Source organism: Rhineura floridana, chromosome 2 (assembly GCF_030035675.1).
Source record: "Rhineura floridana isolate rRhiFlo1 chromosome 2, rRhiFlo1.hap2, whole genome shotgun sequence".
Classification (NCBI taxonomy): Eukaryota; Metazoa; Chordata; class Lepidosauria; order Squamata; family Rhineuridae; genus Rhineura; species Rhineura floridana.
The window spans coordinates 14,675,719-14,695,848 of NC_084481.1; the positions used below are offsets into that span (position 1 = coordinate 14,675,719).

Sequence of the window (20,130 nt, forward strand, 5' to 3'; positions counted from 1 at the left end):
GGGCCGGCAGGGTCTGACGCAGCCGGCTCCTGCCATTTCTATCCAGGCCAATGTGCCCAACGCTGCCTGCTCGGTCTCCCTTCTCTTGTGGCGTTTTTTCTCCCCAATTGCTGCCGCCGCTTGAGCCTCCGGTGATCAGCTGGCTGGCGGGACAGCCACAACCACTCTCCACGTGGTTGTTTCAGTTTCCTCCAGCTCCCCCTCCTGGTTGGGGGAAAGAAAAAAAAAGGAAAGGGAAATAAAATAGAATTTTAAGTCGCTTAGTTCCTACAGTGCCTCCTCCTGGTAAAAATAAAAATAAATAAAAATATTAATAAAAGGATATTATATTAAAGGGTATAAATAAATGAATTTAAGATAAAACATGGCATGCTAGGCATACCTTGGATCCTATGCTTCCACCCCATACCAATGGTGGTACTGGGCAGAGCAAAACCTCGACTGGCACTCGCATGTCAATCTCCCACCCCATACCAATCGCGGTACTGGGCAGAGCAAGCCTTAGCCAGCAATCAGACGTTATGCTACCACCCCATACCAATCGTGGTACTGGGCAGAGCAGGCCGTGGCCAACATTCAGGCGTTATGCTACCACCCCATACCAATCGCGGTACTGGGCAGAGCAAGCCTTGGCCGGTTTTCAGATGCTATACAACCACTCCTTACCAATCGCAGTACTGGGAAGAGCAAACTTTGGCCGGCATTCAGATGTTATGCTACCACCCCATACCAATTGCGGTACTGGGCAGAGCATGTTTCCGCCATCACCCAGGTTGTGAAGCGTCCCATGCCACGCTAGTTTGCGGTACCAGGCAGAACATACTTCTATAGACCACAACCTCCGGATCCACCGGCCTTCTTTTCCCCTTCCCTTTGATGCCTTCTTTACCGAGACAGCGGACAAAACAGAGACTCACCACAGAGGACAAGGGCCAGGCAACCTTCCCATAGCCTCTTCTCATGACCTCTAAGAACAGGAGACGGCTGAACAGCCCGGCTCGTCTCTCGTACACTCAGTTCAACCTAGGGCAAGTCCAGCCCCTCTGTAAGGGACCTGCCAGTCAGCCCTCCAACAGGGCTAGATACATGGGGCAGGGAGAGCAGGCTCAGGACCTTGTGCCCGGGACAGCTTATAACCTCAAGGACCAAGGCCCCTCAGGGCAGGGGCCAGGCAGTATATCCACTGTAGTGCCCTCGGATGGTAAATCTAGTGGTCTCTCTCAGCAAACAGCTTGTTCTCGCATTCTTCAAGCCGTCCTTAGGCATGGAGAATCAGGCGGTCAATAAGGCTGATTCTACGGGGGTGGATCTAGAATGGCAACCACCCTGTCTGGTAGCGCCCATTCCAGCACCGATCCGCAAGGGCGTCCTGGCTGAGTGGAATGGTCCTTTACAGTCCCGCAAGAGGAGGGCACTGGCTGACAGGTTATTCATCATCGAATCTAACTTCATGGGTTTTCTTCAGGTCCCATCAGTGGACAGCCCAGTCCTGGGGCTCACTCAAGGTCCATCCTCCCTAAAAGGGGAAACACAGTTAAAGGACCCTGTGGAGCGATGGCTTGATTATGCCTTGAGGTGTCCTCACGAGGCCATTGCCATTTGCTTCAGAGCCTCTAACACTGCATCAGCCTTCACCAGGGCCTTCCTGGTTTGGCTGGATGAGCTACTGGACAACCCTGAGCAGGACCCAGAGCGCACTAGGAAGGCGCTGTTAAAGCTTCATAGGGCAGCGTCCTTCATCGCAGATGCCACAATGGACTCCTCTCAATTTGCAGCCAGAACCATGGCCGCCGACATTGTGGCACTGTGCACTGTCTGGTTCAAGCATTGGGAGGCTGACAACACAGCCAGGACCAATTTCACTACTAGGCCTTTCGCTGGAGGCAAGCTGTTCGGCGACGAGACGCTCAAGGAAAAGAGAAAACCGTACATGGTGACAGCAGGGCACGATGACTGGCATTTCCAGAGAAAATACGCCCCCTACAACTCTTTCCAGTCCTTTCGAGCCTCTAGACAATCCCCAGGAGGTAGAGACTACAAACCCTCCTCCCGCTACTCATGGGCCAGACCCCACTACAACACCAAGCAGCATCCAGCTCAGGGAGAGGCCACTCAGACTACACAGCTGCCGCCCCCAAGTGTGGCAGTCGGGCCCGTCTTCAATGATGCCTTACACATCGGGGGCCGTCTGCTACACTTCGCCCCCACATGGGATGCCATCAGGGCAGACGCCTGTGTCCTCAACACAGTCACCAGAGGTTATTCATTAGAATTCTCCCACCCACCACATCCCAGATACATTTCCTCCAGGCTTCCAAGGGATCAACCAAGAAAGCTCAATCTGTCAGCGGCTGTACAACACCTGGTGGAGATCGAGCAGTCTCAGCATGGCTCAGGCATCTACTCTGTCTTGTTTCTCGTGCCCAAATGGGACCTGTCATGGAGGGCAATCCCAGACCTCAAGCACCTAAACAGGTTGGTGAAGTACCGCAGATTCAAGGTGGAATCCCTAGCCTCCATCAGGGAAACCCTGCAGGAGGGCGATTACCTGGCGTCCATAGACTTGAAGGAGGCATATCTCCACATACCGATTCTTCCTGGGCACAGGAGGTTTCTGAGGTTCTCGCTCGGGCACCATCACTTTCAGTACAGAGCCCTGCCTTTCAGCCTCTCGTCAGCCCCGAGGGTGTTCACAAAGATCATGACGGCCGCAGTGGCCCATCTCCGGCTTCAGGGAGTACACATCTATCCGTACCTCGACGATCTGCTCTTGAGGGCGAGCACTTTACAGTGTGCCCGGGACCATGTCCACCTTACTTTAACTCTTCTCAACAGATGGGGCTTCCTAGTCAACCACGAGAAGAGGCACCTAGCCCCCTCTTGACAGCTGCAGCATCTGGGAGCCCTGATAGACACAGATCACGGCCTCGTCGGTCTCTCCCCTCAAAGGGTACAAGCAATCAGGGAGACGGCTTCCTCTCTCCGACGAAGCAGATCGGTGGACATCATGAGCCTGGCCAGGGCCCTTTGTATCAACCATTCAGATAGTTCCGTGGGCGCGCCACCATACACGTCACCTGCAGTGGGCCCTGCTCCCCCATCAGGCAAGCATTTCAAGATGCCAGCACAAACAGATTCCTCTGTCCAGGGAGCTCCGAAGGCCCTTATAATGGTGGATGAGACAGGACAACCTGCAAAGGGGTACCCCCTTCAGGGAACTCCCCAGGACCATAATTACAACGGACGCCAACCTGCTGGGTTGGGGAGCGCACTGCAACACAGCATACACACAGGGCACCTGGTCAGAGGAGGAGACGAATCACAGCATCAACTGGCTAGAACTCCAAGCAGCCCGTCTCGCCCTCCTTCACTTCTGCTAGCTGTTTTGTCTTGACAATGTCATGGTTTACACTGACAATTCAATGACGAAGGCTCACATCGTCAGACAAGGGGGAGCCCGATCAAGGAGCCTACAGGTGGAGACCTCTCTTCTCATGTAGTGGGCAGAGCAAAACCTCACTTCCCTGTCAGCAGAGCACCTCAGCGGGAAGCACAACACCCTGGCAGACTGGCTCAGCCGCCAGAGGGTTCTGCCATGGGAATGGTCTTTACACAGGTGTTCGCCAGAATTCAGCTGAGGTACTGCCGGCTAGAGATAGACCTCTTCGCCACAAATCTCAACCACCAGCTGCCTCGCTTCTTCGTGTGGCACCGGTCCTCGGGAGCGGAGGTCGTAGATGCCCTCTCACAACCTTGGCCGAGGGCCTTCTCTATGCATTCCCTCTGGCTCCTCCCCTGGGCCACACCCTGTAGAAGGTGAGGGAGGAGAGGGCCCACCTAGGACTGATTGCTCCCTGGTGGCCACGGGGACCATAGTTCTCGGAGCTCCTCAATCTCTCAGTCGCAGATCTGTGGAAACTACCACAGAGGCAGGATCTGCTGTGCCAGGGGCCACTTCATCACCCGGACCCGGATTGGCTGAGCCTGACAGCGTGGCTCTTGAGCGGAGAACCTTGAGACGCTCTGGCCTTACGTCAGGAGTCACCGATGTCCTTTTGTTGGCATGGCGACCATCCACGACTAGAATCTACCAGGCTACATGGAGGGCATTTGCTGGCAGGTGTCACTCCAGGAAAATTCGCTCGTCTAGGGCCAGCACCCCACAGATACTTGAATTCTTGCATAGGGGGCTCCGACTTGGCCTGAAGGCCACCACGTTAAGGAGGCAGACATCAGCCATATCTGCCTTCCTTTCACCCACTTCCGGTCAGCCAGTTGGCAGCAATCCGTTGCTCTGGCGTTTCCTCAAAGGAGCGGCAGCTTCACAGCCTCCGACCATCCACCGCTTCCCCTCTTGGGGTTTGCAGAAGGTTCTATTTGCACTGCAGAGATCGCCTTTTGAGCCACTAGAGACCATTCCTCTTCAGCTCTTGACCCATAAGCTCCTATTCCTCATCGCCATCATGTCAGCCAGGCGCGTCTCGGAGCTGGGCGCCCTGTTGGTTGCATGCCAGCTCTGCACCTTTCACGAGGAGTCTGTTGTCGTGAGAACGGACCCATCCTTCATCCCTAAGATCAGTTCCACCTTCCACAGGGAGCAGAAATTGATCCTACCGTCCTTTTGTCCCAGACCAGTACACCCAAGGGAAAGGGAGCTGCATTGCCTAGATGTCACTAGGGCACTTAGGGTGTACATAGACAGAACAGGAAAGCTGAGGTCCACGGAGGCAATGTTCATATCGCTCCACCCCAGGTCTCTGGGCAAAAAGACCTCCACTCCAACCTTAGCAAGATGGCTAAGAACTTGCATCAGGCTGACTTACGAGACCAGCAACTTGGCAACACCACAGGGCATTATGGCCCGCTCAACGAGGGCAGCCTCCACCTCGGCAGCCTTCTCCACTAATGCTTCTCTGAGAGAAATCTGCAGAGCGGCAAATTGGTCGTCTTCTACCTTCATTAGACACTATAAGATAGACCGTTACGCCTCGGCCAAGGCCTCCTTCGGGAGATGGGTCCTGCAGCAAGTGATGTCTACAGATTAGTGGGCTCACCCGACCCACCCAGCTGGGACGGCTTTGGTGTGTCCCACGTGATGGACTGGCATCCAGGGAAAATGAACCGTTGGTTCTCACCTGAAAGGTGATTTTACTGGATGCCAGTCCATCACGGCCCACCTGGTTTGGTACATCGGGGCTCGACCACTATTTCTAGCTTAGAGTCAAGCTGCTGCCAGTGCATTCGAAAGCTCTCATAGAAGGAGAGAGAGAGAGAAAATCGACCTCCCTGGCCGATCATTTTTCCTTGTAAATATATTGAACACTTTTTGTCTTTGTTGTCACCATAGCCCTTTTTCTCTGTTAGCTATGTTAGGCTGTCGCTGGCCACAGTATTATTAACCTCTCTGGATTCGTGCCAGAACTGCACATAAGCTATTCCAGTATTATGCCTTGGGGAATGGCATCCGAAAATGAACTGGGGTTGGCCAGCGACGCCCCCTCAGACTGCAAACGTCAGCGCATTTCCTGTCCTTGGACCAGACGACAGACTACTACCCACATGATGGACTGGCATCCAGTAAAATCACCTTTCAGGTGAGAACCAATGGTTCATTCTCGAAGAATCTTGAAATTAAGATGTTGCTCTTTAAAAAGGCATCTCTGTAATCAAAAACTGCTCTATCTGATCTCCACGTGGCAAAAGAGACAAGCGTGCATGCACTAATACTGTTATAGTATAATACACATGGCTGATGTAAGCTATGGTAAACAAACCTGGAAGAGTTTCCTCCAGAATTTTCAGTAGATGCAATTTGCGTTCCTCTTGTGTTAGTATCCCTTTGGGTTTAGGGTAGTTGGCTAAAACCAGCTTTTGATGGTTCAATACTGGTTTCCATTTGGTATCATTTGCCATTGCAGTTTTCTTCTGATTTGTTTTCCTTTCATGAGCATTTCTGTCCATGGATCTTGTGAAACAGAATCTAGGTCCTGAGCTGGTGTAAGTAAGGTGGGTTGGAGGGAAAGGCTAGATAAAATTTCAGGATGGGATTTGGTGTTATAACTATTTGCCTTATCCTTAGATTTTGTCCTGATTTCCTGCTCTCCTTTCTGGCTAGGACTTTTTTCTAGTTGTTTAAAGAGTTTCTTAAAGTCCATTTTCTTGTAACTTGTGGTTTTTGCATTTTTGAGGTTTTTGCTCTTTTGTTATTGATCCCCTTCTTCTTGCTCCCACTCTTCCGCACCCTACTTTTTAGTTTGGAGGCTTTGTTTATTAAAGCACTATCATTGTTTGGCTTTGATGGAGGGCTCTCTCCAGTTGAACCTGATTCATCCTTTTTATGTATTTCCACCAGTATAGTTAGAAGATGATTGCATTCTGCCAGAAAGGATTTGACATGTTCAATGTCCCTTCTCAGCATATACAGTAGGGCCCCACTCATACGCGGGTTACGTTCCAGACCCCCGCTGTAAAGTGAAAACTGCTATAAAGCGGATCCCATTGACTTACATTGACTAAAATGGCGCAAGGTGGCAAAAAACCGCCATAAAAGCGGAACAAACGCTGTAAAGCGGGGCCTTTCTACAATTCACAACCACTGTATTAGCGGAATGCTGTAAAGCGAAGTGCTGTAAAGCGGGGCCCTACTGTGAAGCCATCCTTCAGTTGGTAAACCATTCCCATTTAATTCCTCATGTTGCTCAGAAGTCTTTCTTTTTTGCTTTAATATCACTAATAGCCAGCTCCGAGAGTTGTTTCAGCATCAGCTTGTTTATCTGAGTATCTTTACCAGGTGGTTACGTTAACCCTGCAGATGCTGGATTCTCAGCAAGTGCTAACTTTTGCAAGATTTAAAGAAGTGTACTCTTCATTAAGGTTTTGAATATTTCCCTTGAGATCCAGGGACCAGTCAAGGGGAGAGTTTAGAGTATGCAAAAGCTCATCACCAGCTTCCTTGTTTGCCACTATGGGAGTAAAGAAGTGAGTAATTTTTGTTTGGTTCTTCTGCCCCTTTGGGGGGGAGTTTTCAGTAGAGGGCGCAAACCTTTGTATGCTCTCTCCTTTCTCTCTTTTCCTTCAAAGGAATGCTCTCAAAGGTAGGTGTAATTCCCAGAGCTATCCATGTATTTGTTGTTAGCACCATTTCTTTGCACAGCAAAAAGTTGGTAGCCAAATTAAAACACTTAAAAGGGTGAGCTTTTTGTTCAGAGCACAATTTAAACAATTACACCCAACCCTTGTATGCTAGGGTAGTATATCAATCCATATTTGCACTTACTGCATAAATTACATGCTGTACCAGGTTTACTTATCCCTCTCTTATCAGTACTCCAGTGCTCCATATTTCCCCAAGCTTTTTCAAGGCTTTCTTCACTCCTCTTCTTGCTCATTAAATAAGTTACATTTAATCTCTCGTCTGGTACAAACTGGGAAGTGTAATGAGAATAGCGAAGTAGCGTAGTCAAACAAACTTCCGAGCTCTAAACAGACGCTGCTGCTATCATGTCGCCATCTTGCCTCCATCCCCACTTTCACCTGGAAGTGGTCTGACCATGACAATGGGGTGACATCCACCCCCCCATCTCCAGACCACCCCTTCCTCTATCTGGAGCAAAAAACAAGTCAAGGGTATGCCCTGCCCTATGCGTCAGTCTGCTGACAACTTGAGACAGCCCCATGGTCATGATAGAGGCCATGAGGTCCCGAGCCGAAACACTGGAGGCAGCCTCAGCATGGACACTGAAATCACCCAGGACTATCATTTTGGACTCCTCAAATCCAACAGCCAAGATGGCCTCCACCAGCTCAGTCAGAGAAGTTGACGGGCAGCAGGGTGGATGGTACACCAGCAGGCTACTGTCTCCTTGGCCCGACACCAGGTGCAGGCCCTCACAGCCTTTGATATTTGACAAATCGACTGGAGGAATTATAATTTGAAAACTGATAAAGATGTGCAACACATGGGACTGACTTGGATTCTAAAATGATATTAAAACGAAGAAATAGGCCTGACTTAAAAATCTTGGATTTTCCAGGATCATAGTTGCATCCTCCCATTTGCATCCCAAACTGAGATTATTTGATATGCAAATGCTACAGAGAAATGAAACATGGAATCCTGTTTAAGAAGGATATGGCATTTGAACATTAGATGCCATCTATTTAACTAATAGCTGAAAGTAGCATGGGTAAGCATAAAATGAACTGAATGACTTGAATTGCCATATTGTATAGAGCAGGCATGCACAACTTTGACCTATCGGGGTCAATTATCCTATTTTTGCTGCCTAGCTGGCTAGAATTGATAAATAAATAGATTGATAGATGGTGGTTGTGCCAAGGAGTTTGAGGGAAGATGAATATAGGCATCATTGCCAGGTGATCAAGGCACATTTCCCTGTCTGGCAGGCAGTCATGCGGGAGCCCGGGGAGGAAAAAGGAAGTAAATGTTAGTTGGAAGCAGCACTTAACAGCTAGATGTGGCCAGGCCAGGCCGGGGTCCCTTGAAGTTTGGCTGGGTGCCAGGAAGCTGAACTTGGGAGAAGGTGTTGTTTAACCCTCTCTTCTCTGTCTGAGGCTTGAGGCGGGATCCTTGTAAGGCACAAGGGGTGCAGGCCTGGTGTAGTGGCTGACTTGGGGTTGAGTGCAAACAACACAATCCCATCTTTTTGTGGGATAACTTAGAACTGTATCTAGCAGGACTTCCATTTTTTCTTTCCCCCCCAAGCCCTGGGCCCCTCAACTCTCTGGAGCTGATTTTGAGGACAGCAGAGGAAAAGGAAATTCCACTGTGCACACTGAAGTCTGTTGTGCCAGCAAAGCTGCAGTGTTGGAGACAGATCTGGGATTCAGTGCTTTAATTTTTCTTCTTTTCTTCAGACTTTCAAAGTATGTCAAGAGCAAAATCCCATCTGGGCATCAGCTATGAGGTCACTGTTGGTACTTCTTAATAATCAACTCTTAGAGTGAAATAAACACCTGACTATTCTGGGTTAGCTATAATCACATCACTCACATGTGGCAGCCACGAACCAGGGAGTAGGTCATTCTAATGAGTGTAGACTAAAATAGTATTTTGCTCTGGTACTTGATATATTATTTATAAAAGTTAGTGCAGAAGGTTTTATTACTTGGTGTTTTATCCATTATGCTTTTATGTTATGTGCTGTATTGATGGTAGGGAGGGTATTTCTGGGGATTGCTGTTTCATGCTGCTGGGAGACAGTGCATCATTTATTTGACTGCAGGATGCTACGAGAACATATGGAACATTCTTCAGCTTCTCTTAAAAAGCTAATATTTCATTGACTGAAATGGTTTATCAAGGCCTTGATCTAAAAGTTACAAAGCTTCCAGAACAATGGTGGGCAATCTTTTAATTGAAACTAGGTGAGCCAGTTTCCCCCTATATCTTCCTTTACACTTAGGTGGGTAGTAGCTCATATGAATGCACCCAAATATTCATAGAAATGCAGACATTTTTTATTTAAATGTCTAAAACACCTTTTCTCTGTTGTGTTGATTTTAATGTGATTCCAATATCTTGCAGGGCTCTCTGATTCTAGCTAGTAGTAGAACAGTATGGGGCAAATAAAATAATCGGTATACAAGAGTAAATTTTTCTTCCAGAAGGTCTGAATATAAACCCACGCATGTAAAATGCAGAGAAGCGCATGATTAGTGCAAAGACCAGCCTGTTACAACACTGAGAGTTTAACCTTTATTCAAATTAACTCCCTTGTATCAAGGAAAATCTCAGCCTGTTGTGTTGGCAGGATTTTTTACTTGAACCTTTTGAAATTTGAATTTAACCATGGACTCACTGAATGTGGGTACAGGGAGTAATCAGTTGAGAACCTCATTAACAAAATTAGGCCATGGATGACTCAGATGACAACAAGAAATCTCAGGTTTAGTTGACAGAAAAGGCAGGGAATAGGGGGTGAGAAACTTTTCATTACACAGCTGTGGATTAAGAACTATAGAGTCTTAAGAGCTTTTGTGCAGGTGCTACAGCACAATGACTTGGATCTGAATTTTTCATTCCATAAATGGAATGTCCTTCCATTCATGGAGTGAAAAATTAGGATCCAAGCCAATGGCTACACAATTTATATACACAATACAGTGATACTCATCTTTTTGTCATTTATTTATTTTATTTTTATTTATTGAATTTTTATACCGCCCCACTAGCATAGCTCTCTGGGCGGTGTACAACCATTACAATGAATACAATAGAATCACACAGAACAATACAAAAAATATAAATGCAAATCCACAATCTAAAACCAATTAAAACATGTTTAAGAAAAGATTACTCAAAATAGAAATTGATGTTATCTTAGAATACTCCTAGATAACAGCCTTTATGTCCATGTATATGTTGATAGTGGGTATAGTGTTTTTGTATTCATGTTGATAAACTGTTGTTTATTTTTTATTCATTTGAATTAAAACCAATCCAAATAGCATTTCTAAGTTTACAATGCAAAGACGTATATGCTTTGCTTCTTCTGTGCTCTGACAATCATAGGCAGCTGTTAGCTGCATTATTACATTTAGCTTTGCTGCATCAAAGAGCATCCACTGTAACAAAGGCTGTCAGAATGAAGATTCATATTCTTTTTTTTTACTGTCCCTAAAGATCCTTCCCCAGTGCTCCAGTAGCTTGGAAGAGTGTTAATCACTGTGGTAAAGATTGTTGGCACTAGGAGTAGTTCTGGGAATAGTGCTGCAGTCTTTCCTATGCAGCAAAATTTCAAAGCGTCCCTCCCTTCCCCCACTATTGTACAGTAACATTAATGGGTTTTCAACAAGATAATATTCATGAAATTCAAAGTTCAAACCTGTAAGTTATGGGTAGTTTATAAGAAGTGTTTTTGCTGGTGGTCCAACTTGGTGGGCAGCTGAAGTGCTATGCGTACTGACACAGGTGCTTTCCTTTTTATTAACTTGTTTGGTTCTTAATCCCTTAGTTGCAAACCCTAGTTCATATTACATGTATGACCAATGTTTATGCGGAGTTTTTTCTCCCTTCCCCAGACCGACTTATGATGACATGCCAGTCACCAGCTCCCAACTTCTTCCCAGGGATGAGGCTCTTCTTTTGGTGGAAGCGGTGGAGAAGGAGTGTGCTACAAACAGGGAGGAAGAACCAAGCACTGACAGTGGATTCACTGCCGAGTCAGGCTGCCTTATTTCCCAGAGATCACATGAGGAACTGAAAGAGTCTTCTGTGCCAGTCACACTTATCCAGAAGCTAGAAAGGAGAGAAGAACATAGCCGAGGAACTTCACAGCAAACTTTGGACATCTCCAGTAGTACAAGAAATCCTGTTCCAGCAGATGGTGCTCTGACTGAAAGTAGTAGCCATAAAGCCCAGTTTACAGCGGTGAACCTTTTACCCCATCCATTACCTGTAAGCCACTCGCCACCCCCTCCTCATATACTTGCAAAAAATATTAGATTTTCAGTAATACCAGAATTGGTTTCAAATAGCAGGTGTGAACAAGCTAAGCAGGACATACGCAATCAAGATGGATTAGGGAATCCAAATCTGAGTCCTGTTTTGCAGTCTCCCCAGTCAAGAACTGTTTCACTCTCACATGAGAGTCCTGTGTATAATCAAGGCAACTCATTAATCTCAGGTCAGCTTTTTTTAAAGCAAGTTGGCTTACAATCTCAGGTCTCTGACTTCTGTCTCAGGGACACTAGCAACCCTGTGCGTACCAGCAATTCCCTGGCTTTTCAAGCAACTTCCCAATTACTGGAGGGAAAAGAGACGAGGAGAAGTGCTGAAACATCTGTAGATGACATCATTGAAGAAGTCATTCTGAAATATTGCTATGGGATTCGCCCCCAACTGTTACCTTGCAGAGATGAAGAGACCAACTCCTGTGTAAATATTCTGTCACTTCTGGACCACAGTAGCATACGTGGGTCAGAAATAAGTTTTGACTATGATGCAAATGTTCAGTCGGGAGCACTCCTGCCTGAGGCAGCTGTTAAAAACCTAGAACTTCTCAAAGAGATTCAAGTAAACCTACAAGATGAGAACTATGACACCCAGCTCAGTTCTATTCTTAAAAATAACTCAGTGCAGGAAGCAACAGAAGCAGAACGGGATGCATCTATTCATCATAAAGAACCGGTTCTTCCAGCTTTGCCCCATGTGCCTCCTTCTTTTGTAGGAAAGACGTGGTCCCAGATCATGTATGAAGACGATATGAAAATTGAAGCTATTGTGCGGGATTTCAGGGAAGGTCGCTTCCGCTGCCACTTTGATACAGAGTCATTGGCTAACTGTGCAACAAGGAGGCTAAGAAAGAAAAAGAAAGAGGAAGGGAGAATCAGTGCAATTGCAGCTCCCAAATTGGAGGCTGTGTCAGCTAAAGGTCTTCCAGAATTTGGCTCCGACTTCAGTAACTCCTCTGCAGCCTTAGAAACACAACACATTCCAGAAAGCACGAGGAGGCCAAAAAAAAGGACTTGGCACCTTGCCTCAAGATGCCAAGTAGTCAAGGTTAGCCATGGCACGCAAACTAGCTTGGTGCACTATCCGATAGTGAAACAAAAAATCATTAGAAAAGACCATGAGCTGACAGATCAGAAAGGTAACCTTGTATGGTCAGACAATGAGAGGACACCCACCATGAAAACTAGACTCTGTGCCCTCAAGCTTCCTGAATCTTATACCAAAATAATGAGCCCTTTACAGCCCCAAACAGTGGTCTATGTTCTTTCTTGTCCAGAGGTGAAACAGTTGAGGAGCAAAACAGAAGATATTTCCAAAAGGAGAAGAAGCCACAACTCAACAGATAGTAAGGACTCCATAAGGTACAAATACAAACAGAGTTCTATTAAGTATTATGACCCATTGACTAATCGAGTTTTAAAAACACCTCCCAAAAGTATAACTGGGGAAAAGGCAAAGAAGCCTCCACATGTTCGGCAGCTATTCAGAAGTCTCAGCCTTGATGCAAACAGGAAGAAACAAGCAGATGCACACTATGAATGCATAGAACCAAAGTCCTTCAATTCGCCAGATTTCAGTGATTCCTCACCATCTTTCATGCTGGACTGGGTTAAAGAGAATGATATGAATTCAAGCCATAAGACAGATGGTTCTTCTACTTCTACAGAGAGATCTGAATGTCTGATCTGTAACAATTCAGAGAAATCGTATGAACACTTAGTTCTTTCACCATTGAACTCTCACCGATCACAGCAGGATGGTGACTTTAGGTTAACTCCATTCAATAGAAAGGAAGTTAAGCCTCCTTTTATGTCACATGTGGCTAACTGTCTGGAAAGAGACAATCCAAAGACAATGCGGCAGAGAGAAAAAGGCAATAGTCGAGAACCAGGGTTTTCCAATAATGCTTCAGGACCAGCCTTTGTCAGGCGTAGCCTTGTTAGGAGAGGCAGTAGGAAACAGCCACCCAGGACTACAACTCAGCCAAAGGAGGGGAGGATCAGAAAGGTTTCTTGTGCTCCAAAATCCTCTGTCTTGTCTATTTCCAGGCACCAAACAAAGAAATCTACTGTAGAAAAGCACCTTAAGAAAGAAAAACCTAATGCTAAAAAGCTAAAGGTGGCAAGGAAGCCCAAGAAAACATTTTTGAACACTACAGCCGTTGTAGGCATGGACATTCCTGAAAAGAGGCAGAGAGCCACTGCAAGGGCTTCTTCGAAAGTAAAGAAATGGGAGGTGACTGGGGGCAAGAGTCTCCTTTGCACTGTGAAATGATTGCTACCCAAACCACACAAACTTGGAAACTGGCTTGCTCTACTGTAAGAGGCAGTCAAGGACAGGCTGAAGAGATTGGGGCGGGGGGGATGGGAAGGCTTTTCAAAAATCTTCTGATGCACCAGAGCTAGAAATTGAACAAATTCAAGTTCCAACAATGCTAATATACCTACAAACTGTTCATGTTGCTGCTCTGGGGGCATGCTGCACATTGCACTGTTCTGTTATATAAAAGTTACAAAACATGTATATTTGTTAGAAAGCACTAAAGGCCCTGTTTAATAGACTTCAATGCATCTTTGCCACAGCAAAGAAATATTGAACTTTAGTTGTACGGTTATTCTACCTTAATAAAATGTAGTGCACTATGCCACAAAAGTGGATACATTTGCCTTGTACATAAGATTCAGTTTTCATACCCAGCTGACAAAAATGTCCACCAAAGCTTACTTCAGAATGGTTTATATCCAAAGATACCACTGCATGAACAGAAGACATCCTTGCATGTGTGTGTGAAGATCACCAGTTCCCTCCCACCATCCTGGTCTGCAAGTCTACACACACCCTGCTGTTCTGGGGGATCCCTAATTATGAGTTTTGGGGAAACTGCAGGTGGAGAATTGGATACCCTCACTACATTATCAAAAGTGCCTTCAGCTTCTACAGTGGCATCTTGGGATCCAAGCCAATAAGTATGATTAAAAAGTGAAAGGGAATATATATTTTAAGTGAAGTGTAATTTGGGGCTAGCAATATAATGAAAATCAGTGAGGTCAACAGCACAATCCCATCTGTCTACTCAGAAGTAAATTCCCAGTGTTTTCAATAGGTCTTACTCCCAGGTAAGCATGTATAGGATTGCAGACTTGGACTATAATCCTGTGCACACCAGTGAACCAGTGGAACTTACTTCTGAGTAAGCATGCATAGCTTTTGCTGTAAATTCTGGAAAGAAGCATAAGCGTTGTACAATGTTAGCAAACTTATTCCATACTCCCCATTGTGTTGGCTTCATCTCTTCTGTCGTGAACATCTAAGACTAGCATTCTAGAAGGAGGCCAGTGCTGAAAAGATAAATGTCTTTTTGTAATCTTTCATGTTTTTTTTCCTTTAAGGAAAGATTGATCAACAGCTTTTTAGGCCACACAGAACTGTTCATTCAGAATGCTGCACATAAGCAATATTCCTATCTTTAAACTCTCATTGAACTTAAAAATATATAGCATTTTTAAATGAAAAGACTACTTATGTGTTGTTTCTCTATCAGCCCACAATGTAGTTGTGAAAATATTTGAAAGTCCAATAAGTAAATTAAAACTATTTCAGACAAAAGTTCTGAAAGATGCTATTTTGCATATTAGGGCACAATTTAACTCATATTTCCACCAGGCTGGGGGGGGGAGTTGGATGCAGTAGGCCTCTGGCTGAGCTGGTGGGGTCCTGGCACTGAAGCTCCCTGCTGCCATGGCACCACCAGGACCCTGCTGCCGGGGCTCTGCCAGGGATGGCCAGCTCAGCGGATGGAGAGCTGGTGGAAGCCCCAATAATGGGGAGTTCCTGGGGGTGTGGTGGGGGAGGAGTCATGGGTGGGGGACCCCCTCAGAGCTCTTCCCTGGGTCCCAATTCCCCGCATCCGGATTCCTCACAATAATAGGCCAATGGAGTAAAAAAAAATTAACACTGGTGGCCTGTGGGGATCGCTTACTCCCTGGTAGGCCTGTTTGTGGGAGCTGGCTCTTCCTGTCCAGCTCCCGTGCGCAGCTCCCAACAGAGCTGGCACTCAGCCCGGCCAGCAGCTCCTGAGCAGCAAGTGGATTCCGCCGGCTCCTCCTCTAGCTCCTCCTCTGCCCCCCCTGCTGGCTTCCCATCATTTGGATTGCTCTGCCCGTCAACATTGATTTACAGATCGTGGTTTAAAAAGCAATGTTTAGGCTTACCTAAGTAAATCAATGATTTGTTTTTGTTTCGTTTTTCATTTACTTAAATGCAGAATCTTTTTTATAACTGTATATGTCAGAAGACATAGGATATAATCCAGGAGTGTCTGTCTACTAGTAGGGAACAGACACAACTTGTGAAAGAGATTTCTCACAAATCTGCTTTGATGTGCCCCACATATCTGCTCCAGAGGCTGGGGGTTGATGGGGGGGCTACTGGGGAAGAGGAGAGGAAGGGGAAGTCTCCCATGGCACTGAATACCATTAAATTATATTCTAGATTAGTTTCCCTTATCTATATAAGATCCAGTTGGATTTGATTAAGTTGAAAAACAATGTCTTGTTTTCTGGGCAGAGATCTTCCAAGCGGGCATTTACATGAGACTTAATGTTTATGTTATGTGCTACATCACTGGCTTTTAGGACATTGATTTCATGTAAACTATAGTAGCCTGTTAATTATTAGTGCCTCAGTCATTTAATATTCTGTCTAATACAAAAATATTTTTTAAAATAAAAGTTCTTAAACTGATAATTTTAATAACAGTGTTACTTTATAAATAAAGTTTGAATACAAAAGTTTCTTTTTCAAAGTCAAGCTTGTTTTAAACCAAATTTTATTATAGGTTATCACTGACAAATTTCAAATCAACCTATTTTTATGGAAAAGAATGTCCTTTCTACCTAATGTGCCAATTCATTTCTTCTGAAAATGATGTATAAATGCAGGTATACATTGTACATTTTATGAATATTTTTTTGAGTGTATTGGCATGATTTTGACAGTCACTAAAGAGTTTAACGTATTTATGTTCTGCTGTTCTCTGTCACTCATTTTTCTTCACAACCTCAAGATGCACAGGGCAGAACTGTTTCACTTTCAAACTTATTGAATATTTACATGACTTCTTTTTTGTAAATAGGCTTTTCAACCAGAGTGATTTTTTAAAGAGAAAATGGCTATATTTAAGGAAATATTTAATTATATGTTTTTTCTTTAAAAACAGAATGAAGATTAACATCCTATTTTTTTTTTCAAGATGAAGGGCTTAAGAGTATAAATCTTGGGAAAGTTGTTCAATGTGTAAAAAAAGTCTACAGTTTTTGTTAAAATATCTGTATATATGCTTTTGATGCACATGAAAGTTGGGGAGACCATGACATTTTGGTCATAGATAAAATCCACTTAAATACATTTTAAACTTTGAACTGTGTATGTTTTTAACTTCTTATTGTCCAGTCTAGGCATGTCTAGCAAACTCAAAACTCAAAATTTGAATAAATAGGCCAGAATCCAAAGAATGCTGGGTATACACCCTAGCACTTTCACTTGAGTATCAGGATATACCTAATTTCTGTTCTGAGGGTTAGCCCTGTTTTCAGTTAAGGTTCTGGCCAGGGTTGCCAGTTTCAGTTTTTGAGATGTTAAGTTTTTGCTACCTCCTTTGGGTTACCAGGTGTAAATTGAGGGCTCAGAATCAAGAGGCAGACCATTTTCTTCTTGGCTTTTTGATATCTGCTGCCGTGCCCCGTGTTGACCAGGCTCTTCCCCCAATGTGCCAGGTGCTATTCTCAGCCCCCGCTAGCTACTACATCTCAGAACCTGAGTATCAAAAGATCTGGTAACTCATGCTGAGAGTCCAACTGCTGGGAACAGCTTTTGGAAGACAAGGGGTGCTGAGGGATGAAAGTGGAGGGGGAGGCTCAGGAGTGCTGAAGTGCATGCGGAAGCTGCCTTTATATCCTGGCCATAAAAATGAAATGAATAATTTTCTTAAAAGGAGAGGAAAAGTGTATGATAAATATTTTATAAAAGATTCCTGAGAATTGTGTTAAGGTTTTAAGAAGAACCCCTAGGAACCTAGCGTATTCTACTCTGTTTGAAAAACTCGTTTCACCTGAAACTGCTGTTGATTCCAAGACCCGCTCTCACTGTAATGGCTTGCTAGATTTTGCTATCTCTACAATAAATGCCCCCCCCCCCCCCGCTTTGTGTAATTTAGTTAGAAAAAGGATATGGTAGCTGAGTCTTGGTCAATGGCATATTTGTACTCACATCCTGCAGAGGGCCTTGAATTGAATGTTTCAGGTCACTTGCCACTCAGACAAATGTGAGAAAAATCAAGCAGCAGGAAAAAGAGGATTATGTGAAACTCAGTCTTTGTTATAGTAATAGCAGAATTCTCCTAAGTGCTATCAGAGTTTTCACACAGATTCAACCTTAATACAATATGTAATTACCATAGATCTCTGGATATAGCCCTCCATCCATAATTCTGTTAAACAATATTTGTCCTTTATTAGACTTGAGAACCCACTGCTCCTTGCTTTCTTGTTTTTTATTATTTTTCCTTTTGTCCAAATGTGCATCTGTTTCCACTATGAAAAGTGTCAAGATATCTCTTATAGGGCAGGTTTATCCTTTATTTTGTGAACTCTGGTACACGAGGTTTATAGAGCAAAGTACACTAGCAGTATTGCCAATTGTCACCAGAGCATACATGTTTAAATGGCTAGATTCCACTGTAGTAAGCATGGAAGTGGGCGCTCAATCCTTTCCTGCTCACTATTTCTGTTTATTGCAAAGAACCCCTCTGTGCAAGTACACTTAAACATTTAGCATTTTAAACTCAGGTACTTTTGTACCAAATTTTAAAAAGTAATATCTGAAGTTGATGAGAAGGATAGCTAAAATGTATTTTGGGATGAGAGTCCTAGGTAGTGAACCTTTTCATTTGATTAATTTCCCATTCTTCAACATGTCCTCAATAGTGATAAATGAGATACCATCTAAACTTGACAGAGGTTGATATATTCAATTCTTGACTGCAGTCACCCATAACATTCATCAAATGGGCAAAAAGTGCACAACCTCACTTTCAGGATCAAAATTTGGGGATCTGGCGACCCTATTTTTCTTTAATTTCACACTTTCTTAAAAATAACTTTACAGAACCTTTTTCATCCTGTTATCTTAAATTTTAGTGGTTTCCTGTTTGTACATTCTGCCAATTATTAGGGATCCTTTCCCAACTGCTCCAATAAATGGGACCAACTAAATGATGAATAGGCTGGATTTTAAGTAGTACTCAATTTGTACCGTAAGCAGAACTTTGCATTTTATGCAAAAAGTTGCAAGTCATAATGTCTCAAAATACCTTTACTTCCCACTAAGCAAGCATATGCAGATTTAAAAGGTTTTATTTCTCCTTTGCTTGTAATATTTTATAGATATAAATTCATTCTTTTCACGGCATCTAGAAGAAAAATACATTTTTTGAATAAAGTAAAGATCAAAACTGGTATTCAGTTTGTTTTTGTTTTAATCCCAGAAGTGTATGTGATATGTCTCCCTGTTCCTACTTGAGTGACAGAAATCCATTCAATTTACATAAAACCTTGTCTAGAATTGTGCCTACCTTAGAGAACAAGTCTCATGGGTAACACACTCTGCTATTATTAGTTTGGACAACTCCCCTCTCATTACAACTGTATAACACCCATAGGAATGGTAGCAGTTGTTTTTGTAACACTGGGAAATAGCTAGACAAATTTCTAGCTCTTTCAAATTATTTTTCCCTCCTAGCTGGATGCTAGGATGTCAAGCTTGCAGGTATTCACAATAGGCTTTAAAGTTTCAATTGATGACAGCTTTGGAATGGCCTGTTACTACTATAAAGCAAGAAATCTTTGGCCATCAAATAGGAATGATATTATGCAATAGGATGTTTCAAACCATTCAGTTACTTTATTCTTCCAGAACTACAATTCTCCGAATGGTTTAACAATCATTCCTTCTTCCCAGGGACCTCTGGGAATTGTAGCTCTGTGAGGGGAATAGGGGTTTCCTAACAACTCTCAGTAATAACAAACTACAGTTTCCAGGATCCTTTGGGCGAAGCCTTCAGTGTTTAAAGTAGGATACTGCTTTAAATGTATAGTGCAGAAGGGATCCTATTTTACCTCTAAGTAAGATCCAGACGGATGGCCACATGAGAAACAGAAGGGACTTGAACCTATACTGTTTTGGAGAGACTATGTGCACACAGGGTTGTGGGAAGGAGAAGTGGTAGGGGGAGAAACAGTCCTTGTATGCCCACACATTTTATAACTCTGGGCAAGTTAAAACAATTAGGACAAGTGGCAGGATGGAAGACTTGGGAACTTTTATACTATTTTGAGAATTTAGTGTAGGGGTTCCCATATGATATTAGAGAAGGAGTGCTTGAGCTGAAGACATTCTACCACCAGCAGGGTTGGACACATGGCATATTTCAAGGAAATAGAAAAGCAGTTGTGGCTTTCAGCATCTCCCAGGATCAGACCTCATAGTTTTTACATAGAGGTTTGTTTGTTAAATCCACATTTTGTATAACTTGTTCATGGCTTTTCCTTGTCTTTGTGCATGCGTATCTAACTGTAAACTACGCATCGCTTTGTTCC

The 20,130-nt window shown here is 44.3% G+C and overlaps 1 protein-coding gene across 9 annotated transcripts in view; it reads left to right on the forward strand.

The window, feature by feature from the left end:
• The window catches only part of ZDBF2 (zinc finger DBF-type containing 2), a 54,174-nt gene extending 35,305 nt beyond the window's left edge, over positions 1-18,869 (forward strand). For 8 of the 9 annotated variants that reach the window (XM_061607886.1, XM_061607889.1, XM_061607891.1 and 5 more), the window contains one exon: positions 11,044-18,869. In XM_061607886.1, the coding sequence (XP_061463870.1) occupies positions 11,044-13,750 (2,707 nt within the window). In that variant the 3' untranslated portion in view covers positions 13,751-18,869. Of the gene's footprint in view, positions 1-9,302; positions 9,388-11,043 lie in introns of those variants that run through there. The other variant, XM_061607893.1, reaches the window with a different exon arrangement.
• Positions 18,870-20,130: the final 1,261 nt, after the last annotated feature.